Consider the following 27,093-nt stretch of genomic DNA (forward strand, 5'->3'; position numbering starts at 1 on the left):
TCCAGTCATTGGTCTTAAAACAGAAAATGAGATTCTTTGTGATTCTGGAGTGGGACTCCTTATATGGGCTGACAGCTGGGGGCTGCCTAGTCTAGCCTAACACAGAAAAACAGAGTTGCATGTTTCAATGTGATTCCCAAACCGGTCAGAGAGGTTACAAGTCAAAAAGCAGGAAGTAAAATGTCAAACGAAGATAAAACATTGCAGTAAGAATGGATGATAAATGTGTAGCTCACTCAGTGGGTTGTTCCGTTTGGGTCCACATGGACAGAGAAAGCAGCAGCAATCTCAATTATTTGACTGGCCAGTCCGAAAAGGAGTTGGATGCATTTTTCTTCAAAGCTACTCAAGCAATAGTAGGGTTGCAAAGGGAGGGTTTAGTACTGGAATCTTTCAAAGTTGACCAGTAAACTAACAGAATTTTGGTAACTTTCAAGGATTTTATGTAATCTATCACTAGACATCTAGTGGTCCTTTTGGGTAATTCCGATTATCACAGGTGTCTGTAATTATTTCTGGCACTCTGTGTGGTCTTATCACATGTAAAATATATCAAATAATATGATAACCCAAAAAAGTATGTCAAAGCTGTGAAACATTATCCAAATATAAACTATCAACTTAGTCAATACCATTGGTGTTTTATTTTTTATTTAACCTTTATTTAACTAGGCAAGTCAGTTAAGAACAAATTCTTATTTACAATGACTGTCTACACCGGGCCAAACCCGGACGACGCTGGGACAATTGTGCACCTCCCTATGGGACTCCTAATCACGGCCAGTTGTGATACAGCCTGGAATCGAACCTGGGTCTGTAGTGACACCTCTGGCACTGAGATGCAGTGAGGGCTGATATTAGGGCTTTAGCATGAAATACTCTTTATCTTTAAAAAAAAAAATCAACCTTTATTTTACTATGTCAGTATGTCTTTGTCGTCAATGTTTTGGCACCAAGCTGGTGTCAGTTGTGAAAAATGTCAATAGTTTGAAGAGTTGCAGAGTTCATTTAAAACAATGAAATTCTTGCTTAGATGTTTTTTTCATTAATTAAGCTATTTTCTCTAGAGAACCATTATGGTCTATCCACTGGAAACTCATGAACAACATGGGCACAGATATTTAAAAAAAGATATGATATAGGAATATTTATTAAAACGTATTATTCAATTATAAATTATCAAAGTTACCACAGATTGCCATAGATTACCTGTTAATTACCAAAACTACAGAAGATTCCGGTAACATTTGTAAGTTAACGGTAGCTTTGCAACCCTACGCAATGGTAACTGAGTGCAAAAACTATGTTAGCGTGTGTTATGGTAAATCTGTGAATGAGCATAAGCACTAAAAATGTGTGGCTGTGATCATGCCACGATCCTGCATGCTCTATAAGCAACATGGGGTACATTAGAGATACTGTTCTCACACAGACACTGAGGTGTACTCTCATCCAAAGTAATCAGACTGAGTATTTTGTATTATTATAAGTGTAGGTTTGAAATGTTGCTACTCTGCTGTTCCTTCTGCTTCATAATTCACCGTAGCAGAGAGTTGTGCTGGGAGAAGGTTGTCAAAAGCAGTCATAATCACAGAACTCATGTCGAATCACAGCACCCGTATTCATAATGTCTCATGATAAATGTGGTGCGGAGAGACAAGTGAAATCGACATGTGGCGTCTTTGAAATGAAAACAAGGAAGGAAGGAATGAGGGATGAGGGATGGAAGGAAGGAAGGAATGAAGAAAGGTGTCACGTCTGCTCCCGCTCTTCCCTCCCCTGGCGCTTGAGGGCGCCAGGCTGCCCTGCATCACGCACTCCTGTCATCAATTACGCACACCTGCCTTCCCTCGTCACGCGCATCAGCGATATTGGACTCACCTGGACTCACTCACTCATCTGTTTATTTCCTCCCCTACATTTGTCAGTTCCCCTGCTCTGTTCCCTGCTGATGCATTAATTGTCTTTTGTTTTTGTTACCTGTTTGCTGACGCTGTTCCTGTCTCGTTCCATGTCCGTTATTTATTAAATGTTTTACTCCCCGTACCTGCTTTGACTCTTTCCAGCGTCATTCCATGTGACAGAATGCATCAGCCAACACACGATGCATCGGGGAGTACTGGCGTTCCGGTTGGTATGGTGGCATCGGCTCTGGGTCGCCACCGATGTAACCGGGGGTGCCTAGCCAGCTCGTCGGGCTTCCACACCCTAGCTGGCTCAAGAGGTTTCCTTGCCCCGGTTGGATCGGATGGTGCCCATCCCACGTCGGGCCTCAGCCGGATCGTTGGTTCTTGTTCGCCCAGCCGGTCCGGAGGTTTTTTTGTTTGTTTTTTGTTTTGTTGGTGACGTCGGGGGGGATTCTGCCGCCGATGGAACAGGGGGTGCCTAAACCAGCCCATCGGGCTTTTACGCCCTGGCTGGCTCGAGAGGTTTCCTTGCCTCGTTTGGCTCGGCGGCTTCCCATCCCACGTCACTCTCCACCGGATCATCGGGCTCCCTCTCTGCAGTGGGATCGACAGGCGTCTTGCCTCAGCCAGATGTTAGGCTCCCATGCCTCAGCCGGCTCACCAGGATCTTACGCTCCTGCCGGTTTGTTGGGCTCCCATGCCACCACCGACGCCGGGTGGTGCCCCAAGAGGGGGGGGGGTACTGTCACGTCTGCTCCCGCTCTTCCCTCCCCTGGCGCTTGAGGGCGCCAGGCTGCCCTGCATCACGCACTCCTGTCATCAATTACGCACACCTGCCTTCCCTCGTCACGCGCATCAGCGATATTGGACTCACCTGGACTCACTCACTCATCTGTTTATTTCCTCCCCTACATTTGTCAGTTCCCCTGCTCTGTTCCCTGCTGATGCATTAATTGTATTTTGTTTTTGTTACCTGTTTGCTGACGCTGTTACTGTCTCGTTCCATGTCCGTTATTTATTAAATGTTTTACTCCCCGTACCTTCTTCGTCTCTCCAGCGTCATTCCATGTGACAGAAGGAGGGATGGAAGGAAGGAGGACACGATGAGACAATGTTGTATTCATGCTTTGAGAATAATTAACAGAACTGTACTTCAGTCACTCAGTCTTGGCAGAACTGTAAATACCAGGAAAGACACAGTAGGCCTTCACAGGTGGTAATTAACCACTCAGGAGTTTATATGATGTTGGAGTTTCAATTTCACTGCTTGTTTATGGTATTGTTAAAGGTTTGTCAGGATGTCAGGATGTGAGGATGTCAGGATGTGAGGTTGTCAGGATGTGGGTAAGTCAGGATTTCAGGATGTGAGGTTGAGGATGTCAAGATGTCAGGATGTGAGGTTGTCAGGATGTCAGGATGTGAGGTTGTCAGGATGTCAGGATGTGAGGATGTCAGGAAGTCAAGATGTTAGGATGTCAGGATGTCAGGATGTGAGGATGTCAGGAAGTCAAGATGTCAGGAAGTCAAGATGTTAGGATGTCAGGATGTCAGGATGTGAGTATGTCAGGATGTCAGGATGTGAGTATGTCAGGATGTCAGGATGTGAGTATGTCAGGATGTCAGGATGTGAGTATGTCAGGATGTCAGGATGTGAGTATGTCAGGATGTGAGTATGTCAGGATGTGAGGATGTCAGGATGTCAGGATGTGAGGATGTGAGGATGTCAGGATGTGAAGTTGTCAGGATGTCAGGATGTGAGGATGTCAGGATGTGAAGTTGTCAGGATGTCAGGATGTGAGGATGTCAGGATGTGAGGATGTCAGGATGTGAAGTTGTCAGGATGTCAGGATGTGAGGTTGTCAGGATGTGAAGTTGTCAGGATGTCAGGATGTGAGGAAGTCAGGATTTCAGGATGTGAGGAAGTCAGGATTTCAGGAAGTCAGGATTTCAGGATGTGAGGAAGTCAGGATTTCAGGAAGTCAGGATTTCAGGATGTGAGGAAGTCAGGATTTCAGGAAGTCAGGATTTCAGGATGTGAGGTTGAGGATGTCAAGATGTCAGGATGTGAGGATGTCAGGATGTCAGGATGTCAGGATGTGAGGATGTCAGGATGTCAGGAAGTCAGGATGTCAGGATGTGAGTATGTCAGGATGTCAGGATGTGAGTATGTCAGGATGTGAGTATGTCAGGATGTCAGGATGTGAGTATGTCAGGATGTGAGTATGTCAGGATGTGAGTATGTCAGGATGTCAGGATGTGAGGATGTCAGGATGTGAGGATGTCAGGATGTGAAGTTGTCAGGATGTCAGGATGTGAGGATGTCAGGATGTGAAGTTGTCAGGGTGTCAGGATGTGAGGATGTCAGGATGTGAGGATGTCAGGATGTGAGGTTGTCAGGATGTGAAGTTGTCAGGATGTCAGGATGTGAGGAAGTCAGGATTTCAGGATGTGAGGAAGTCAGGATTTCAGGAAGTCAGGATTTCAGGATGTGAGGTTGAGGATGTCAAGATGTGAGTATGTCAGGATGTCAAGATGTTAGGATGTTAGGTTGTCAGGATGTGAGGATGTCAGGATGTCAGGATGTAAGTATGTCAGGATGTCAAGATGTTAGGATGTGAGTATGTCAGGATGTCAAGATGTTAGGATGTCAGGATGTGAGGTTGTCAGGATGTGAGGATGTCAGGATGTGAGGATTTCAGGATGTGAGTATGTCAGGATGTGAGGATGTCAGGATGTGAGGTTGTCAGGATGTGAGGATGTCAGGATGTGAGGTTGTCAGGATGTGAGGATGTCAGGATGTGAGGATTTCAGGATGTGAGTATGTCAAGATGTTAGGATGTCAGGATGTCAGGATGTGAGGTTGTCAGGATGTCAGTATGTCAAGATGTTAGGATGTGAGGATTTCAGGATGTGAGTATGTCAGGATGTGAGGATTTCAGGATGTGAGTATGTCAGGATGTCAAGATGTTAGGATGTGAGGATTTCAGGATGTGAGTATGTCAGGATGTCAAGATGTTAGGATGTCAGGATGTCAGGATGTGAGTATGTCAGGATGTCAGGATGTGAGGTTGTCAGGATGTGAGTATGTGAGGATGTCAGGATGTGAGGATGTCAGGATGTCAGGATGTGAGATTGTCAGGATGTGAGGATGTCAGGATGTGAGGATGTCAGGTTGTCAGGATGTGACGTTGTCAGGATGTGAAGTTGTCAGGATGTCAGGACGTGAGGATGGCAGGATGTCAAGATGTGAGGTTGTCAGGATGTGACGTTGTCAGGATGTGAAGTTGTCAGGATGTCAGGACGTGAGGATGGCAGGATGTGAGGTTGTCAGGATGTCAGGATGTGAGGTTGTCAGGATGTCAGGATGTGAGTATGTCAGGATGTCAGGATGTGAGGATGTCAGGATGTGAGGTTGTCAGGATGTCAGGATGTGAGGTTGTCAGGATGTCAGGATGTGAGGATGTCAGGAAGTCAAGATGTTAGGATGTCAGGATGTCAGGATGTGAGGATGTCAGGAAGTCAAGATGTCAGGAAGTCAAGATGTTAGGATGTCAGGATGTCAGGATGTCAGGATGTGAGTATGTCAGGATGTCAGGATGTGAGTATGTCAGGATGTCAGGATGTGAGTATGTCAGGATGTCAGGATGTGAGTATGTCAGGATGTCAGGATGTGAGTATGTCAGGATGTGAGTATGTCAGGATGTCAGGATGTGAGGATGTCAGGATGTCAGGATGTGAGGATGTCAGGATGTCAGGATGTGAAGTTGTCAGGATGTCAGGATGTGAGGATGTCAGGATGTGAAGTTGTCAGGATGTCAGGATGTGAGGATGTCAGGATGTGAGGATGTCAGGATGTGAAGTTGTCAGGATGTCAGGATGTGAGGTTGTCAGGATGTGAAGTTGTCAGGATGTCAGGATGTGAGGAAGTCAGGATTTCAGGATGTGAGGAAGTCAGGATTTCAGGAAGTCAGGATTTCAGGATGTGAGGAAGTCAGGATTTCAGGAAGTCAGGATTTCAGGATGTGAGGAAGTCAGGATTTCAGGAAGTCAGGATTTCAGGATGTGAGGTTGAGGATGTCAAGATGTCAGGATGTGAGGATGTCAGGATGTCAGGATGTCAGGATGTGAGGATGTCAGGATGTCAGGAAGTCAGGATGTCAGGATGTGAGTATGTCAGGATGTCAGGATGTGAGTATGTCAGGATGTGAGTATGTCAGGATGTCAGGATGTGAGTATGTCAGGATGTGAGTATGTCAGGATGTCAGGATGTGAGTATGTCAGGATGTCAGGATGTGAGGATGTCAGGATGTCAGGATGTGAGGATGTCAGGATGTGAAGTTGTCAGGATGTCAGGATGTGAGGATGTCAGGATGTGAAGTTGTCAGGGTGTCAGGATGTGAGGATGTCAGGATGTGAGGATGTCAGGATGTGAAGTTGTCAGGATGTCAGGATGTGAGGTTGTCAGGATGTGAAGTTGTCAGGATGTCAGGATGTGAGGAAGTCAGGATTTCAGGATGTGAGGAAGTCAGGATTTCAGGAAGTCAGGATTTCAGGATGTGAGGTTGAGGATGTCAAGATGTGAGTATGTCAGGATGTCAAGATGTTAGGATGTTAGGTTGTCAGGATGTGAGGATGTCAGGATGTCAGGATGTAAGTATGTCAGGATGTCAAGATGTTAGGATGTGAGTATGTCAGGATGTCAAGATGTTAGGATGTCAGGATGTGAGGTTGTCAGGATGTGAGGATGTCAGGATGTGAGGATTTCAGGATGTGAGTATGTCAGGATGTGAGGATGTCAGGATGTGAGGTTGTCAGGATGTGAGGATGTCAGGATGTGAGGTTGTCAGGATGTGAGGATGTCAGGATGTGAGGATTTCAGGATGTGAGTATGTCAAGATGTTAGGATGTCAGGATGTCAGGATGTGAGGTTGTCAGGATGTCAGTATGTCAAGATGTTAGGATGTGAGGATTTCAGGATGTGAGTATGTCAGGATGTGAGGATTTCAGGATGTGAGTATGTCAGGATGTCAAGATGTTAGGATGTGAGGATTTCAGGATGTGAGTATGTCAGGATGTCAAGATGTTAGGATGTCAGGATGTCAGGATGTGAGTATGTCAGGATGTCAGGATGTGAGGTTGTCAGGATGTGAGTATGTGAGGATGTCAGGATGTGAGGATGTCAGGATGTCAGGATGTGAGATTGTCAGGATGTGAGGATGTCAGGATGTGAGGATGTCAGGTTGTCAGGATGTGACGTTGTCAGGATGTGAAGTTGTCAGGATGTCAGGACGTGAGGATGGCAGGATGTCAAGATGTGAGGTTGTCAGGATGTGACGTTGTCAGGATGTGAAGTTGTCAGGATGTCAGGACGTGAGGATGGCAGGATGTGAGGTTGTCAGGATGTCAGGATGTGAGGTTGTCAGGATGTCAGGATGTGAGTATGTCAGGATGTCAGGATGTGAGGATGTCAGGATGTGAGGTTGTCAGGATGTGAGGATGTCAGGATGTGAGGTTGTCAGGATGTGACGTTGTCAGGATGTGAAGTTGTCAGGATGTCAGGATGTGAGGTTGTCAGGATGTGACGTTGTCAGGATGTGAGGATGTCAGGATGTGAGGATGTCAGGATGTGAGGTTGTCAAGATGTCAAGATGTTAGGATGTGAGGATGTCAGGATGTCAGGATGTGAGGATGTCAGGATGTGAAGTTGTCAGGATGTCAGGATGTGACGTTGTCAGGATGTGAAGTTGTCAGGATGTCAGGACGTGAGGATGGCAGGATGTGAGGTTGTCAGGATGTGACGTTGTCAGGATGTGAAGTTGTCAGGATGTGAGTATGTCAGGATGTCAAGATGTTAGGATGTGAGGATGTCAGGATGTGAGGATGTCAGGATGTGAGGATGTGAAGTTGTCAGGATGTGACATTGTCAGGATGTGAAGTTGACAGGATGTCAGGACGTGAGGATGGCAGGGTGTGAGGATGGCAGGGTGTGAGGATGTATCAGAGGGAGGAAGTGTAGAGGATATCCCCACAGGGACTCAGGGAGAAGGAAGCACAGAGCCACTGTGAAACAGCTGTCTTTCTGTCTAGCAGGTGACAGGCATATGCATCATGTGGTTTAATCAGAGATGAGACAACAGCAGAGGGAGAGAGAGTGAGCGAGGGAGATAGAGAGTACCTTAAGAGAAAGGGGAGAGAGGGAGAGAGAGAGAGAGAAGAAGAAGAGAGACAGAGAGAGAGCCTGTCTCCTGTGTCAGACACAGGCAGCCCACTTGTGATTCCCTTGGAGTGCACCTGCAGATTGGAGTAGATCATGAAAACATGCAGATGAGCTCTGAATCACACAGGAGGAAGTAATGAACCATTAACATGAGGAAGTGCACTACTTTAGGTGCCATAGGAATTAACTTGGACCCACTCATCCTATGTGGTTGTTTGGTCTTCTTAAACTTGATATCCTTGGTCTTCTTGAATTCTTAATAGGAGTGTAAGTTGTCATGAGACAACATATAAATTCACTAGGTGTCCCACACTGCTGCTTATTGTTCTACTGCTGAAAGATGGGATAGTCTGCTCTAAGAAGTCACATTTGGTCTCTAGCCAGCTGAGCGTGGTCTGTTTGTCTGTGTTCACATGCTTTGATGGCATAAATCATACTGACTTTGTCAGTGTACACCTTGTGATTCATCAAACATGTGCTTTGTGGTTAAGAGGAGCAGTCAGAGAGAAACACACACACACACACACACACACACACACACACACACACACACACACACACACACACACACACACACACACACACACACACACACACACACACACACACACACACACACACACACACACACACAGTTTCCTCCTCTCTGTGTCAAGAGCAAACAGAGATAATTAGGTAAAGAGAGAGATGTCCTCCAGCCAAGACGGATGCTGGTGTCCTGTTAAAGAACACAAACCCAATGCAGAAACACCGCTGGTCTGTCAATGATCCACCTGATACGATTTCTCCATCATACACCAGGGAAATTGAGCATGTATCCATGTGTGTGTTGACATTCAGATGGAAAGGAAAGAGAGGAGGGTAGGAATCCCTGGGTTGTTTTGGAATGTGAGTGTGGTCTGTGTTTGTGTTTCAGCCTCACCATGAGATGATGTTAGCTGTGAGTAAAGCCCCATCTTTCATTACAGGCATCGATGTAGCCAATCAGATAGCACTCAGGATAAATCTAAAGAAACATTTTAAATGTAGGTGAGAGAGAGGAAGGTTTGGTTGGGTTGTGGTCCAGGCTGAGGCAAATGTGGATTGTTGGTGTGATCCATAATTGGTTTTCCATCGGAATAAATACTTATATTGTCAGTGGATGCATTTGGATTGATGCTGTATCTACAAGAGAAGGCTGAAGTGCTGACAGATAAGATACGGTCAACGATGTTTCTTCACCCTACAAAGGAGAAATAGATGTGATTATCTTGCAACAGTGGTGTAGGTGTTCTGGAAATACTCCTGGAACCAGAGTTCGTCTGGTTCATACTAAAATCAAAGTCCTAATATTGTTTCTTTTAGCAGATTGCTTTTGTAAGCCTCAGAAATGGTAATGAGAGGCACCATGAGGCGTGTAAATTGCAGTGGAAGGCAGTTTTCATTGCTTAGCAAAGTAATCATTTATATATAATTGATATTTCCCTGAAGACATAGGTCTACTCTCTTACAGAGTCTCTTTATGCCATTTCTGAATCCAGACACCGAGAGAGAGACTATCTCTCCTCAGAATAAAATAAGAGCTATATTGTATATGCCATATATTGTATATGCCATATATCGTTGAAGCTATTTATTCTTCAAAACATGACTGTCAGTACAGAAGCCCACCATGGTATTTCAGAATACTTTGCCTGTTGCCTCAGAATGCATTAATAGCTATAATGTGAAATCTACCCAGTTTATATTCCATAAGTAAAAACACTGACATCAACTTGATGTCTTTGCATGGGAACACGTTTGCCTGTGACTCAGACACTGAGTTCCAAAACACTTTGTGTTCCACAGAAGTCTACTAAGGGTTCGGTGGTGCTGGACTTTGTGTTGGACCATGTGAAGCTGGTAGAGACAGACTTCTTCGGGCTGCGCTACTGTGACCGCAGCCACCAGACGGTGAGTCACCAGTGATTTCTATAAACATATTTATACAAATAATATATACATTTATAAGTGAATGTGTATATGAATGTGTGTCCATGTGAGTGACAGTATCTCAGCACACCACTGATAATCTCACAGTAGACCAGGGAAGGCTTTATGCATTATGACATGCTTATGACATTACATTATGAATGGGGCACCGGAGCGATTATTTCCTTCCTTCATATACACTAATCAAAGTGTCTGGTGAGATTAGAAAGGTTATTTCGCCTCAAGTCAGATGTCTGGCTTAGATATCTGAAGATGGTAGCTTCAGCTTGCCCCAGTCAAAGTGAAAATAGTAAGCATTATTATCCTATAAAGACAACAACAGCTCTGTGAATATTGGCCGGGGGTCATTCTCTGTCCTGTCATTCCTACAGAAGGTGCCATCACAGAGCGTCCCACGCAGGCCCAGCCCATGATAGGGTAGAGTAGGGCTGGGGAGGAGTAGTAATAACCCATGCAGGGCCCCAGGGCTACACACACTCAGAGTTAGTCAGAGTACAGAGCCATAAAAGAACATGATGATATCTGTGTCCTAAATGGCACCCTATTCCCTATGTAGTGCACTACATAGGGAATGGTTCTGGTCAAAAGGAGTGCACTATTATGGGAATAGTGTGCCATTTAGGACACATACATACTCTCCCAACGTCCCCATCTCTCTCTCACATGGATGGGCGGTATCCTGTGCAATGCCTTCAGGGGGCTGTCGGCCAAGCCCTGATTTATCGTCAGACCAGCATAGGATGAAAGAAAAATAGTGAAAGGAGACTGAAAATGTTGGAACGCCAGCATCACTGTCTGTTTGACTTGTTGGATATAGCCTATGCCCTAACATGTACTATGCACTATTATAAACTGGGTGGTTCGAGCCCTGAATGCTGATTGGCTGACCGCTGTGGTATATCAGACTGTATACCACGGGTATGACAAAACATGTATTTACTGCTCTAGTTACGTTGGTAACCAGTTTATAATAGCAATAAGGCACCTCACGGCTAAGGGCTGTAACCAGGCACTCCGCATTGTGTCGTGCTTAAGAACAGTCCTTAGCCGTGGTATATTGGCCATATACCACACCCCCTCGGGCCTTATTGCTTAATTATCACACACCCTGAACAAGAGAGGATTCTTACACGGAACCCAAACCGGCTACGCGCGTGCACCATCGTGCGCTATCGTGCATAAATGTATTTTGTCCCCCTACACCAAACGCGATCACGACACGCAGGTTAAAATATAAAAACAAACTCTGAACCAATGACATTAATTTGGGGACAGGTCGAAAAGCATTAAACATGTACGGCAATTTAGCTAGTTAGCTTGCACTTGCTAGCTAATTTGTCCTATTTAGCTAGCTTGCTGTTGCTAGCTAATTTGTCCTGGGATATAAACATTGAGTTGTTATTTTACCTGAAATGCACAAGATCCTCTACTCCGACAATTAATCCACACATAAAACGGCCAACTGAATCGTTTCTAGTCATCTGTCCTCCTTCCAGGCTTTTTCATCTTTGAACTTATATGGTGATCGGCATCTAAACTTTCATAGTATTACCACAACGACCAGCAAAACAGTTCGTCATTCAATCACCCACGTGGGTATAACCAATGAGGAGATGGCACGTGGGTACCTGCTTCTATAAATCAATGAGGAGATGGGAGAGGCAGGACTTTCAGTGCGATCTGCGTCAGAAATAGAAAGTTCTATTTTAGCCCTTTGCATCGCATACGCTCGTTGGCGCGCGCGAGCAGTGTGGGTGCAATAATTGAATAACATGGATTTCTAAATGTATTTTGTGATGCTCGCACACGCGACGTGTCAGGTCTGGTCAGCATGTTACATTGTTCACTCACGTCCCTCTAACCTTCAAAGCTCAATTTGTTTTTATTTTTCTCTCTCTCTCTCTCTCTCTCTCTCTGTCTCTGTCCATCTCTCTCTTCATCTTTCATTCCATCTCTCTCTCTTCATCTTTCTATCCATCTCTCTCTCTCCGTCTTTCTATCCATCCATCTATCCATCTCTCTCTCTATCTCTCTCTCTCTGTGTCTTTCTATCCATCTATCTCTCTCTCTCTGTCTTTCTATCCATCTCTCTCGCTCTCTTTCTATCCATCTATCTCTCTCTCTCTCTCTGTCTTTCTATCCACCTCTTTCTGTCTTTCTATCCATCTCTCTCTCTTTCTATCCATCTCTCTCCCTCTCTCTGTCTTTCTATCCATCTCCCATCTATTCATCTCTCCCCACCTCCCTCTCTCTCTCTATCCCTGTCTCTCTATTCCTGTTTCTCTCTCTGGCTCTCTCTCTCTCTTTATTTTTTTGTTATTTTATTAAAATTGTAAAACAGTTATGGAGTTTTATGCTATGATAGAATAAAACTGATTATGGATCAACAAAATTTTAGTAAATCCCCAATACTAACCTAAATGACAGTGAAATAAAGCAAACCGGTACTGACTAAAAATATTCCAAAACATGCATTCTGTTTGCAACAAGGCACTACAGTACTACTGCAAAAAATGTGACAAAGGAATTCACTTTTTGTCCTGAATACGAAGTGTTATGTTTGGGGCAAATCCAACACAACACATCACTGAGTACCACTTTTTGTATTTTCAAGCATGGTGATGGCTGCATCATGTTATAGGGTATGCTTGTCATCTGCAAGAACTGGGGAGATTTTCCGGATAGAAAGAAACGGAATGGAGCTAAGCACAGGCAAAATCTTAGAGGAAAAACCTGGTTCAGTCTGCTTCAGTCTGACACTGAGAGACAAATTCACCTTTCAGTAGGACAATAACCTAAAACACAAGGCCAAATCTACACTGGAGTTGCTTAGCAAGAAGACATTGAATGTTCCTGAGTGGCCTAGTAACAGTTTTGACTTAAATCTGCTTGAAAATATATGGTGAAACTCTGAAAATGGCTGTCTAGTATTGATCAACAACCAACTTGATAGAGTTTGAAGAATTTGGAAAATAATAATGGGAAAATATTGCACAATCCAGGTGTGCAAAGCTCTTAGAGACTTACCCCAAAATACTCACAGCTGTACTCATTGCAGCCAAAGGTGTTTATAACATGTATTGACTCAGGGGGGTGAATACTTATCTAATCAAGATATGAGTGTTTTCTTTTTCATTCATTCAACCCCCAAATAATGCATTTGACTTCCACTTTTTGGGGGGGGACCAAATGTTTATTTGTTTAGTTCTTTTTGGTTCGTACCTGTAGGCTGCCACTCAAAAGAAAGAACAAATCAATCAGTAAGAAATACAAACATAGTTGAATATAAACAGGAGAAAAGGGCCTCCACCCTGAGCCTCTCATCCCATTCCACCTACCCCACCCAGCCACCATGTCTCCACCCCCAACCTCCCATCCCATTCCACCTACCCCACCCAGCCACCATGTCTCCACCCCCAACCTCCCATCGCATTCCACCTACCCCACCCAGCCACCATGTCTCAACCCCCAACCTCCCATCCCATTCCACCTACCCCACCCAGCCACCCAGCCACCATGTTTCCATACCCAACCTCCCATCCCATCCCATTCCACCTACCCCACCCAGCCACCATGTTTCCATACCCAACCTCCCATCCCATTCCACCTACCCCACCCAGCCACCATGTTTCCACCCCCAACCTCCCCATCCCATTCCACCTACCCCACCCAGCCACCATGTTTCCACCCCCAACCTCCCATCCCGTTCCACCTACCCCACCCAGCCACCATGTTTCCATACCCAACCTCCCATCCCGTTCCACCTACCCCACCCAGCCACCATGTTTCCACCCCCAACCTCCCCATCCCATTCCACCTACCCCACCCAGCCACCATGTTTCCACCCCCAACCTCCCATCCCATTCCACCTACCCCACCCAACCTCCCATCCCGTTCCACCCAGCCACCATGTCTCCACCCCCAACCTCCCATCCCGTTCCACCCAGCCACCATGTCTCCACCCCCAACCTCCCATCCCGTTCCACCAACCCCACCCAGCCACCATGTCTCTGTCCTTCCTCCCATCTTGTTCTCCCAACCCCACCCAGCCACCATGTCTCCATCCTTCCTCCCATCCTGTTCCCCCAGCACCACCCAGCCACCATGTCTCCATCCAACCCCCCAGTTGTGGAAGTACCCAGTACCCAAGATATCTTAGAAAATTTGTAAAAGTGAAAGTCACCCAGCAGAATACTACATGAGTAAAAGTCTAAAAGTATTTGATTTTAAATATACTTAAATATCAAAAGTAAATGTAATTGCTAAAACATACTTAAGTTGTCACGTGCTCCCTCTCCTGCCTCTAGGTCACCAGGCTGCTCGTTAGGGCGAACACCTGTCACCAGCGTAACGCGTATAATGACCCTCACCTGGACTCCATCTCCTCCTTGATTACCTGCTCTTTATATGTCATTCCCTTTGGTTTCTTCCCCAGTCGTCATTGTTCTTGTATCTGTTTCATGTCGGTGCGCTGTTCGTGTTTTGTTTATTTATTAAATGTATTCACTCCCTGAACTTGTTTCCCGACTCTCATCGTACATCCTTACATAAGTATTGAAAGTCAAAGTATAAATAATTTCAAATTCCTTATATTAAACATACCAAAGGCACCATTTTCTTGATTTTAAAATTGACTGATAGCCAGGGGCACACTCCAGCACTCAGACATAATTTTCTAACAAAGCATGTGTGTTTAGTGAGACCGCCAGATCGGGGGGGGGTAGTCCGACAGTCCAGGTCACAACGGGCAATCACACAGATTTTGGTCTCGTTTCTCTCACACTTCATACATCTCTTCTACATCTCGTCTCTCACCTCCTTTGTGCAGGCTCCTTTATCCCCAAGCACCCCCTGGCTTAACGACACACAGCCTTTCCTTGTTGGGGCAGGAAGTCCATATAAGGTTTGGGGGTGGAGCCAGCTACCTGCAAGATATCTCTCCTCAATTGCCAGTCCCCTCTCCTCTCTCTGCCGGCTGCCACAATAAATAGTAAAGTACAAATACTTTCAAGTATTTTTACTTAAATACTTTACATCACTACCCCCACCCCCCACTCCCGGAAACCATTTCCCACCCCTTCCTACCCCCCCTAGCAACTAGGGTTGCTAGGGTCAGTCACCCACCACCCCCCACTGCCCCGCCCTCCTCCCGGCGACCAGAGAAAACCCTCCCCATACCACCCCTTCCCCATGGAGCTGAAAGCAAAGAAAGTTTAGCTTTAGCTGAGATTATTCTTTAGAGTCAAGTATATTTGTTCAGGCCTCAATTGTTCCTTGACTAACACCATTCATTCTCGCTGTCGATGATTCTAATGCTATAACTTCGAACAGTAACTGTATCCATGGCGAATGTTTTCTACCTTCACTCTTGTTTTTCTCAGTGGTATGCTGTTCCAGTTCATCTCCATGATGTAGGCATGCCTAACAACAGCTGTAACACTGGTTTGATGTTGAACTATGTTTGACCGAGGGTTGTGATTTATAAGGTTAGCCAACCTTGTTTTTTTGAAGATGAGCACAGAGGATGCATCTAAGCTACTGAATCCTTCTGGAGAAAAGAGTCGTATTAGATTTAAAAAGAAATGCCTTTACACTTTTGCATAAAAGTTTATAGAATCATTCTATCATACACATAGCTATGTTGTTTATGGCAGGTTATCCCCGCTGTGCTTGGGTAATATTAGACCCAAGAGCGTGCTAGGATCAGCATGCACATCCACATCATTCCTACCCTCTGGGGTCGTAAACGACATACATGTACCAACATATTGGAGCTGCTTCGGGACTGATAGATACACACACTGTTACTGTGTGTCAGAGAGCAGTGACGCTTTTAGTGTCTGTGCATGGAGAAGCAGGCCCATAATCAAAACCTATCCACTTAGAGAGACTTCTCTGTCATTTATATGGGGCTGCCTGCCTGCCTGCTAGCTACACCCTTCATTACAATATCAATGCCCTCTCCTGGTGTAACCCTCCAGAATATTGAGGCTGAAGTTGTAGTAAGATGACTGAGGTTCCAGAATGCTCCAATATCTACACCAGCACATCGCTTAGCCTGTTTGGGATAGGGGGCGGTATTTTCACGTCCGGATGAAAAGCGTGACCAAAGTAAACTGCCTGCTACTCAGGCCCAGAAGCTAGGATATGCATATAATATATGGATAGGATATGCATATAATTGGATAGAAAACACTCTAAAGTTTCTAAAACTGTTACAATAATGTCTGTGAGTATAACATAACTTATTTGGCAGGCGAAACCCCGAGTACAAATCATCCAGGATTTTTTTTGTTTTGAGTTCACTGTGTTTTCAATGGGATTTCTATGTGGATCTAGATTTCTAAGGCACTTGCTTGCAGTTCCTATCGCTTCCACTAGATGTCAACAGTCTTTAAAAATTGGTTGATGTTTTTCCTTTGAGAAATGAAGAAGTAGCCCTTTCCTTTCTGGGTGTATAGCCAAGTGTACTGTTTTGTTTGGGGCGAGCGACCTGAAGCTCACTCCACATTAATTTTATCCGCTATTGAACGCAGTGTATCCTGTCTTAAATTTGATCGATTATTTACGTTTAAAAATACCTAAAGTTGGATTAGGTAAATTGTTTGAAATGTTTGGACCAAGATTACAGGTAACGTATTAGATAATGTGTAGTCATGTTGGGCAAGTTGGAACTGGTGTTTTTCTGAATCAAACGCGCCAAATATATGGACATTTTGGGGATATAACGACGGAATTAATCGAACAAAAGGACCATTTGTGATGTTTATGGGACATATTGGAGTGCCAACAGAAGAAGATCTTCAAAGGTAAGGCATGAATTATATCGTTATTTCTGAGTTTTGTGTTGCGCCTGGTGGGTTGAAATATGATTGTCATGTGTTTGTTTGATGGGGTGCTGTCCTCAGATAATCGCATGGTTTGCTTTTGCCATGAAGCCTTTTTGAAATCTGACATGGTGGCTGGATTAACAAGAAGTTAAGCTTCATTTTGGTGTATTGCACTTGTTATTTCTAATAATTTATTTTGAATTTCACGCTCTGCAATTTCCCCAGACGTTGTCAAAACGTTCCGCTAGCGGAACCCCTAGCCGTAATTAAAATGCACTCCCAATACATTGTTTAGTTCATTCTTGTGGATCAATCTTCATTCTAGAACAAGTAGAGATATTAGAACAGAGCCTGGGCCTCTCAGTCCGACTGGTCAATCAAACTGTCTGCCTCATGATGACAGAGCCTTTTAATTTATTATCTATCATTCTATTATTTATCAGTTCTAGTCACTTGGCAACTGAGCTGTGTTGGAGGGCAGAAAGACATGCCTTTCTCATACTGATAGATAGAACACACTCTAATCCCATGTAATAAAAATAAACACCTTGAGGTGTTCAATAAGTATTGCAGATATAAAAATGTAAATAGATCTGGAGGGGCTTTGTGCAGGTGCCATGAATGCACATAGATGTAGCCCATTAACTGTCTACTATACACAGAACCCTTTTAGTACCCTTTTTTCTAAGAGTGTAAGGTTATTTTCTAAGTAATGTGTTACCAAAGGTTTTCTTACTTTGTTCTCCTCCAGTCAGTCGCTGTTCATTGGAAGATGACTACCAGTTAGAGAAATCAGAAGTAGATTGTTTCTCAGGTTGTCTTTCTGAGTGGAACCCCTCTGTCTTTGTCTGGTTGTCCATGGATGATGGCTGACATCCTGTCGCTGTCAGCCACTGTTCTAATCCTCAACCCCCTCATTTGCATAAATTAGCATGCACTGGAACACAACAGCTGCACTGATGTTATTATTGCAAATTAGATAAGATTAACCAATTCAATTAACTTATTCTAATTCAATCACACAGACATAGCTCTAATCACGTTCCCCTGGACACCAATACTCGTTCCGGTGTGTTCTGGGTTGTATTCATTAGGCAAAAAACGAAAGAAAATATCAAATTTCTACCAGCATGTTAAATGTGCAACCAGAGGGAAAAAAATCTAGACCACCTTTACTCCACACACAGAGACGTGTACAACGCTCTCCCTCACCCACCATTTGGCAAATCTGACCATAACTCTATCCCCCTGATTCCTGCTTACAAGCAAAAACTAAACCAGGAAGCACCAGGTCAATAAAAAAGTGGTCAGATAAAGCATATGTTAAGCTACAGGACTGTTTTGCTAGCACAGACTGGAATGTGTTCGGGGATTCTTCCAATGGCATTGAGGAGTACACCACATCAGTCACTGGCTTCATGAGAGCATCAGCTGTTCCGGACGACTGTGTGATAACGCTTTTTGTAGCCGATGTGAGTAAGACCTTTAAACAGGTCAACGTTTACAAGGCCGCAGGGCCAGACTGAATACCAGGACGTGTACTCCGAGCATGCGCTGACCAACTGGCAAGTGTCTTCACTGACATTTTCAACCTCTCCCTGTCCCTCTCCCTCCCTGTCCTTATACCAACATGTTTCAAGCAGACCACCATAGTCCCTGTGCTCAAGAACACTAAGGTAACCTGCCTAAATTACTACCGACCCGTAGCACTCACGTCTGTAGCCATGAAGTGCTTTGAAAGGCTGGTCATGGCTCACATCAACACCATTATCCCAAAAACACTAGACCCACTCCAATTTGCATACCGCCCAAACAGATCCACAGATGATACAATCTCTATTGCACTCCACACTGCCCTTTCACATGTGGACAAAAGGAACACCTCTGTGAGAATGCTATTCATTGACTACAGCTCAGCGTTCAATACCATAGTGCACTAAAAGCTCATCACTAAGCTAAGGACCCTGGGACTAAACACCTCCCTCTGCAACTAGATCCTGGACTTCCTGACAGGCGGTAAGGTGGTAAGGGTAGGTAACAACACATCCGCCATGCTGATCCTCAACACAGGAGCCCCTCAGGGGTGCGTGCTCAGTCCCCTCCTGTACTCCCTGTTCACTCATGACTGCATGGCCAGGCACGACTCCAAAATCATCATTAAGTTTGCCGATGACACAACAGTGGTAGGCCTGATCGCCGTTAACGACGAGACAGCTTATAGGGAGGAGGTCAGAGACCTTGCCGTGTGGTGCCAGGACAACAACCTCTCCCTCAACGTGATCAAGACTAAGGATATGATTGTGGACTATAGGAAAAGGAGGACCTAGCACACTCCCATTCTCATCGACGGGGCAGTAGTGGAGCAGGTTGAGAACTTCCAAGTTCCTTGGTGTCCATATCAACAACAAACTAACATGGTCCATGCACCCCAAGACAGTCGTGAAGAGGGCACGACAAAACCTATTCCCCCTCAGGAGACTGAAAAGATTTGGCATGGGTCCTCAGATCGTCAAAACGTTCTACAGCTGCACCATCGAGAGCATCCTGACTGGTTGCATCACTGCCTGGTATGGCAACTGTTCGGCCTCCGACCGCAAGGCACTAAAGTGTGTAGTACGTACAGCCCAGTACATCACTGGGGCCAAGCTTCCTGCCATCCAGGACCTCTATACCAGGCTGTGTCAGAGGAAGGCCCTAAAAATGGTCAAAGTCTCCAGCCACCCTAGTCATATACTGTTCTCTCTGCTACCGCACAGCAAGCGGTACCGGAGCGCCAAGTCTAGGTCCAAGACTCCTGAACATCTAATCAAATGGCTACCCAAACTATTTGCATTTCCCCCCCACCTCTCTTTTACGCTGCTGCTACTCTCTGTTTATTATCTATGCATAGTCACTTTAATAACTCTACCTACATATACATATTACCTCGACTAACCGGTGCCCCCGCAAATTGACTCTGTACCGGTACCACCTCTATAGAGCCTCGCTATTGTTATTTTACTGCTGCTCTTTAATAATTTGTTACTTTTATTTATTTATTTTTTAAGGTATTTTTCTTAAAACAGCTTTGGTTAAGGGCTTGTAAGTAAGCATTTCACTGTAAGGTCTACACCTGTTGTATTCGTTGCATGTGACAAATAACATTTGAATTGCTTTGAAACAGGGAGGGACTACTTGAACTTGTCCAATGAGAAACACTTGTTTTCTATTTTCCATTAAAAACTTTTTGATACATTTTGCTATGATGAGCCCTAATGAACACGGCCCTGGTGCCCATCTGTAGTGTGGTGGGGTGAGGATTTAGGTGGGAGGGAATGGCGAGGGTGCACCACACAGCATCTTTCAGTGACCTACTTTAGTCTGAAATAGGTTATCCTAGTCTAGCCTACCTCATTACGCTAACATTTATTCATCTCCATGCCCCAGAATGCCAGAGAATCCAAAGATTCAGTCCACAGACTCTTCCCCTCCTCTAACAATTTCCATGTTCAGCTTGGCTAGTAGCAACATCACCAGAAATTCACATACAAATATATGGAATGCATATAAAACAGGACTTGAAGCTGTTTCTTCATGCAAGGGGTGCGGTGCTATTCATTTATAGTAGAAATGTAAGCAGTTCCGTAACGCGATATCAGCTGCCATGCCCTACAGTCAAGCTAAAGCAGAAAACATTGAGCGAATAATAATATTTATTTCAGTCTCATTTTTAAAAGAGCTGAGTCCTTATGCTGTTTCGTGTGAACTGTGTGAACAAAGGCACTCCCGTTTGTTTTGAATGTTTGCTGCCGGTGTCTGATGCTGATGTGAAGTGAACAGACTGTTGTTTATCACTGTGTTTTTTCACCGTGTTAAGTTGTTAAAAACAGAGGAAGAGAAACATTGTTGTCGATCTGTCTGTACCGATGGCTCCCAGGAGAAGCATGAGCTGTAATGACACTGTTGTCGATCTGTCTGTACCGATGGCTCCCAGGAGAAGCATGAGCTGCAATGACATTGTTGTCGATCTGTCTGTACCGATGGCTCCCAGGAGAAGCATGAGCTGTAATGACACTGTTGTCGATCTGTCTGTACCGATGGCTCCCAGGAGAAGCATGAACTGCAATGACACTGTTGTCGATCTGTCTGTACCGATGGCTCCCAGGAGAAGCATGAACTGCAATGACACTGTTGTCGATCTGTCTGTACCGATGGCTCCCAGGAGAAGCATGAGCTGTAATGACACTGTTGTCGATCTGTCTGTACCGATGGCTCCCAGGAGAAGCATGAGCTGTAATGACACTGTTGTCGATCTGTCTGTACCGATGGCTCCCAGGAGAAGCATGAGCTGCAATGACACTGTTGTCGATCTGTCTGTACCGATGGCTCCCAGGAGAAGCATGAGCTGCAATGACATTGTGAGCTCTGATACAATATCACAGCAAAGCAAGGCGTCACTGTGACAACACTGCAAATAAAGATTTGAAAATAGCAGTTAGCATTCACAACGAGCTCCACAACAATGATTTGAAAATTGCAGTTAGCATTCACAACGAGCTCCACAACAATGATTTGAAAATTGCAGTTTGCATTCATGATCATAAGAAGCTCGACAACATCCCACAAATAGACACCACAGCGCAGTAGCTGCTGTAACCAGTGATAAACACATGAATATGGAGACCTACACGCTGTTTATGTCTATTGTCACATAGGGTCATTGTATGTAATGTACATGTCTTCAGAGCTTTTGTGGGCTCCCGAGCGGCGCAGCGGTCTAAGGTACTGTATCACAGCTACCGACCCTGGGTCGATCCCGGGCTGTATCACAACCGGTCGTGATCGGGAGTCCCATAGGTCGGCGCACAATTGGCCTGGTTAGGGTTTGGCCGTCATTGTAAATAAGAATTTGTTCTTAACTGACTTACCTAGAGTGTGCACAGCTGTCATCAAGGCAAAGGGTGGCTACTTTGAAGATTCTCAAATATATTTTGTTTAACACTTTTTTGGTTAAAACGTGATTCCATATGTGTTATTTCATAGTTTTGATGTATTCACTATTATTCTACAATGTAGCAAATAGTCAAAATAAAGAAAAACCTTGGGATGAGTAGGTGTGTCCAAACTTTTGACTGGTACTGTATATATGATCATTTAATGTCCATCATCAACGTGATATAAGGAAATTGTGCACAGTAACCCAGGCAGTCTTGCAGGAATGTTCCCAAATCAGATGTTCATTGACGTGAGAGCCAGAGGTCCAACGAGATAAAAAATAGATCGCAATTCCAAAATACCAGTACAGTATAAGATAATGAATAGAAGCCAATAAAGAAGAAGCTTCATGTGTTTGATTTTTGCCTCTGTGGCAGCATGCTGTGACCTGTTTAAAATCCATGTTTTACTGATGCAGATGTGAATGACTCACACTCCTTTTTAACGAGACCATTTATTAAAGTTGGTTTTAATGCGGCTTCAGTATTATGCCAGAGTTAGCATGACTAAACGTCCCGCTCTGGAGCTGCCTGAGTCCCGTCCAATACACTGACTGCACACTACACTACACTACATGCGCACACACACACACACACACACACACACACACACACACACACACACACACACACACACACACACACACACACACACACACGCACACACGCACACACTGCATACACCACTCAGCCATGACTTTACATAACAAAGTGCATTTCTCCATTTCTTCCAGCCAATTACTGAATACTGAATCTCTCATGGACAGACTATGTAAACATAAAGGGTACGGTATATCTGTCATGATACAACGGGATGTGTGAGATCAGCAGCATTAGTTCCTGTGCTTGTGTTTTCCGTCACTGGTTATTTGGACAAATCACGATTTCACAGGTATTAGCATCTTTCGAATTTTGGAAGGGGATGAGACATTTGGCACACAGACTTGCAAAGAGAAAGGGTGGATCGCTTCGTTGTAGTTCTGATCCTCATTTGACCTCTTCTCTTAAATCTTATGGACCCAGAACTTAATCAAGCATCTGACCCATTACGCAATACTTTAGTTCTGGGTTAACCGAGATTACTGAATACTCATGCTCAAGATAGCTTGTTACAGTACATTCTGTATTTGTTAATGTACACATAGGCTACTAGTTACATATTGTATATTACGTATGATACTACTTATGTAAACAAATAATCATTATGGCTGTCATTTTTGTATGTCATTTGAATGTCTTCTCTGTGTTTTTTGTTTGCAGTATTGGCTAGACCCCTCGAAAACCCTTTCAGAACACAAAGATTTAATAACAAGTAAGTATCTCTTCCTTTCTCTGCATTCAGTTGAGTTGAAAGCCTCTCAGCTGTTTGGATACAGAGAGTTTGCTGCTGCTGAAATCTCTCTCTCTTTCTCTCTCTATCTTTCTTTCTCTCTCTATCTTTCTCTCTCTCTCTCTCTCTGTCTCTCTCTCAGAAGGGCCTCCATACACACTCTATTTTGGGGTCAAATTTTACGCTGAAAATCCCTGCAAGCTAAAAGAAGAAATAACAAGGTATATATTTAGATTTCTAGATTTCTCCAGATAATATCATTGTGCTATGCTATATATCAGAGGTAGTCAACGCTGTTCCTGGAGTACCGCAGGTACTGCAGGGTTTTGTTCCAACTAGGCACCACACCTGACCAACTGAGCTAATTGATCAGTTCAGGGATTGCCTAAATTCAACACACCTGGTCTTCCAGGTCCATTAAAAAAAACATGAAGTGTCTGCAGCACTCCAGGACCAGGGTTGCCTACCCCTGCTAAACAGTATATCATTGACCAATCATCCAGTCACACAACAGTGTTATCATCTCCCTACTTTTTATTGAATTGGCCTTCACAGCCACACATACAGTATAAAAGATTACATGCAGACTACAGGTTATGTCCTTATCTATGACAATATGAAATAGCTTGTACTGTGTTTCATGTGCTATATGGATGTGTGTGTGTGTGTGTGTCTCTGGGTACTGTAGGTATCAGTTCTTCCTGCAGGTGAAGCAGGACGTACTACAGGGCAGAATCCCCTGTCCCCTCGACATCAGCGCCCAGCTGGCTGCTCTGGCCATACAGTGTGAGTACACACAGAGGCAGAAAGAGCGAGGCAGAAAAAGCGAGGCAGAGAGAGAGAGGGGCAGAGAGAGAGAGGTAGAGAGAGAAAGGATGAGAGAGAGGGGCAGAGAGACAGAGGCAGAGAGAGAGACACACAGAGAGAGAGAGACACAGAGAGAGAGAGACACACAGAGAGAGAGACACACAGAGAGATAGAGACGCAAAGAGAGAGGGACAGAGAGAGAGATGGCGAGAGAGACGGCGAGAGAGAAGAGTGACAGACAGACAGACAGACAGACAGACAGACAGACAGACAGACAGACAGACAGACAGACAGACAGACAGACAGACAGGAGAGAGGTATAAATAGTTAATAAAAATAGAGATTAGTATTATGTGATGCCACTGTTCCTTGTATTATGTGATCTCTCACACAGTCAAAATGTGTGTGTGTGCGTGTGTGTATGCCTGTGCTCATGTGTCTTTCTTTCACTATTTCTCTCCAGCCGAGCTTGGCGACTACGACCCGTACAAACATGTGTCGGGATACGTGTCAGAGTACCGCTTTGTCCCGGACCAGAAAGAGGAACTGGAGCACGCCATCGAGACAATCCACAAAACTGTAATGTAAGGCAGCCCTCTCCTCTCTTCTCTCTCCTCTCCTCTCTTCTCCCCTTCTTTCCTCTCTGCAACCTCTCTGCGACCTCTCTGACAACCAGCCCAATCCCTAATCCCAGTCTAATCCGCTCATAACAGGTTCCCCTCTCTCCACTGTACTATACGTCAGATGTAATCCAACTGTTGGACAACCCAGACACTGTAACACTGATACTGTACAGTGTTACAGTGTCTTAACAGTGTTACAGTGTCTGGGTTGTGCAGTCAGTCCCTGTGGTGTATTAAATACTTAGTCAGTCTTTGGTGGTTTATTAATAACTTTAGTACCAGTCTCTGGTGGTGTATTAATAACGTAGTCAGTCTCTGGTGGTGTATTAATAATGTAGTCAGTCTCTGGTGGTGTATTAATAACGTAGTCAGTCTGGTGGTGTATTAATAATGTAGTCAGTCTGATGGTGTATTAATAACGTAGTCAGTCTCTGGTGGTGTATTAAAACCTCTTGGCAATAGGGGGTGCTATTTGCACTTTGTAATAATTTCGTTTCCAAATTAAACTGCCTCGTACTCAATTCTTGCTCGTACAATATGCATATTATTATTACTATTGGATAGAAAACACTCTCTAGTTTCTAAAACCGTTTGAATTATTTCTCTGAGTGAAACAGAACTCATTCTGCAGCACATTTCCTGTCAGGGAGTGAGATTTCAGAAATCGAGGTCCCTGTTCTGAGGTCAGTTTATAAGTCCCCATGTAAGCCATCGGGCTACATGCACTGCATACGTCTTCCTCTAGATGTCAGTAAGTGGGGAGAATTTGAATGGAGTGGATTGCGCAATCTGGGGCCCTATATAAGACCGTGGAACGGAAGTACCGTTCTTTTCAACGGGGCGCCTGGCGCATCAGGGACATCACAATGGCCTCCTGCAAAGCTTTCGTTTTAGCAGTTCTGTATCTCCGGTCATGTTTTTATTCGTTATAGTTGTTAAAGACATCATAAGGTAGTTAATTTAAACCGACTTATAGCAGTTTAGATCAGTTTATTGCGATTTTCCTGGATTTCTTTGTGATGCGCTTTCACGAGTTGGACACCTCTCCAGTGGGTGGCTATCGTTAGCTGCTATTTCCACATGAGAAGAGGACATCTTTCAACCAAAAGACGATTGTTCTGGAGAAAGGACACCTTGCCCAAGATTCTGATGGAAGCTCGGCAAATAGTAAGCAGTCTTTATGCTGTTAATTCGTACTTATGTTGACAAATGTCAAATAATTCCGCCATGAACTATGGTGCTGTCTCGCTTTAGCGCACGCTGTATTGCGCAGTAACGTTAATTTTAAAAATCTAACACAACGATTGCATTAAGAACTAATTTATCTTTCATTTGCTGTCCAATCTGTATTTTTTAGTCAAGTTTATGAATAGTTTTCGATTAGATTAGGTGCCTCTCCAAGATGGCGCCGGACAGATTGCTTGAAGTTTTGGCCACTAATCACATTGTATAACCACGATTTGTGCCGCTAAATATGCACATTTTCGAACAAACTCTATATGCATTGTGTAATATGATGTTATAGGACTGTCATCTGAAGAATTCTGAGAAGGTTAGTGAAAAAATTTATATATTTTGGTGGTTTATACGTTATCGCTATTTTTGGCTTGAATCAATGCTGTTGTGATGTTTGCTATTGTGGTAAGCTAATATAACGCTATATTGTGTTTTCGCTGTAAAACACTTAGAAAATCTGAAATATTGTCTGGATTCACAAGATCTGTGTCTTTCATTTGCTGTACGCTGTGTATTTTTAAGAAATGTTTTATGATGAGTAATTAGGTAATACACGTTGCTCTCTGTAGTTATTCTAGTCGCTTTGGTGAGAGTTGTGATGGTGGCTGCAATGGTAAACTATGATTTATACCTGAAATATGCAAATTTTTCTAACAAAACATATGCTATACAATAAATATGTTATCAGACTGTCATCTGATGAAGTTGTTTCTTGGTTAGTGGCTATTTATATCTTTATTTGGTCGAATTTGTGATAGCTACTGATGGAGTAAAAAACTGGTGGAGTAAAAAAAGTGGTGTCTTTTGCTAACGTGGTTAGCTAATAGATTTACATATTGTGTCTTCCCTGTAAAACATTTTAAAAATCAGAAATGATGGCTGGATTTACAAGATGTGTATCTTTCATCTGGTGTCTTGGACTTGTGATTTAATGATATTTAGATGCTAGTATTTACTTGTGACGCTATGCTAGGCTATGCTAGTCAGCTTTTTTACTGATGGGGGTGCTCCCGGATCCGGGTTTGGGGAGAAGTAGAGGTTAATAACTTAGCCAGTCTCTGGTGGTGTATTAATAATTGTATCAGTCTCTGGTGGTGTATTAATAACGTAGTCAGTCTCTGGTGGTGTATTAATAATGTAGTCAGTCTGGTGGTGTATTAATAACTTAGTCAGTCTCTGGTGGTGTATTAATAATGTAG

General features: G+C 44.1%; 1 protein-coding gene across 1 annotated transcript in view; it reads left to right on the forward strand.

Annotated features, from left to right (window-relative positions):
* The window catches only part of LOC120044209 (band 4.1-like protein 4), a 104,464-nt gene that overhangs the window by 27,166 nt on the left and 50,205 nt on the right, over positions 1 to 27,093 (forward strand). Inside the window, exons 2-6 of the mRNA XM_038988807.1 lie at positions 9,952 to 10,056; positions 23,159 to 23,210; positions 23,371 to 23,449; positions 23,917 to 24,014; positions 24,499 to 24,619. Of these exons, the coding sequence (XP_038844735.1) occupies positions 9,952 to 10,056; positions 23,159 to 23,210; positions 23,371 to 23,449; positions 23,917 to 24,014; positions 24,499 to 24,619 (455 nt within the window). The remainder of the gene's footprint in view (positions 1 to 9,951; positions 10,057 to 23,158; positions 23,211 to 23,370; positions 23,450 to 23,916; positions 24,015 to 24,498; positions 24,620 to 27,093) is intronic.

Source organism: Salvelinus namaycush, chromosome 3, assembly GCF_016432855.1.
Source record: "Salvelinus namaycush isolate Seneca chromosome 3, SaNama_1.0, whole genome shotgun sequence".
Taxonomy (NCBI): domain Eukaryota; kingdom Metazoa; phylum Chordata; class Actinopteri; order Salmoniformes; family Salmonidae; genus Salvelinus; species Salvelinus namaycush.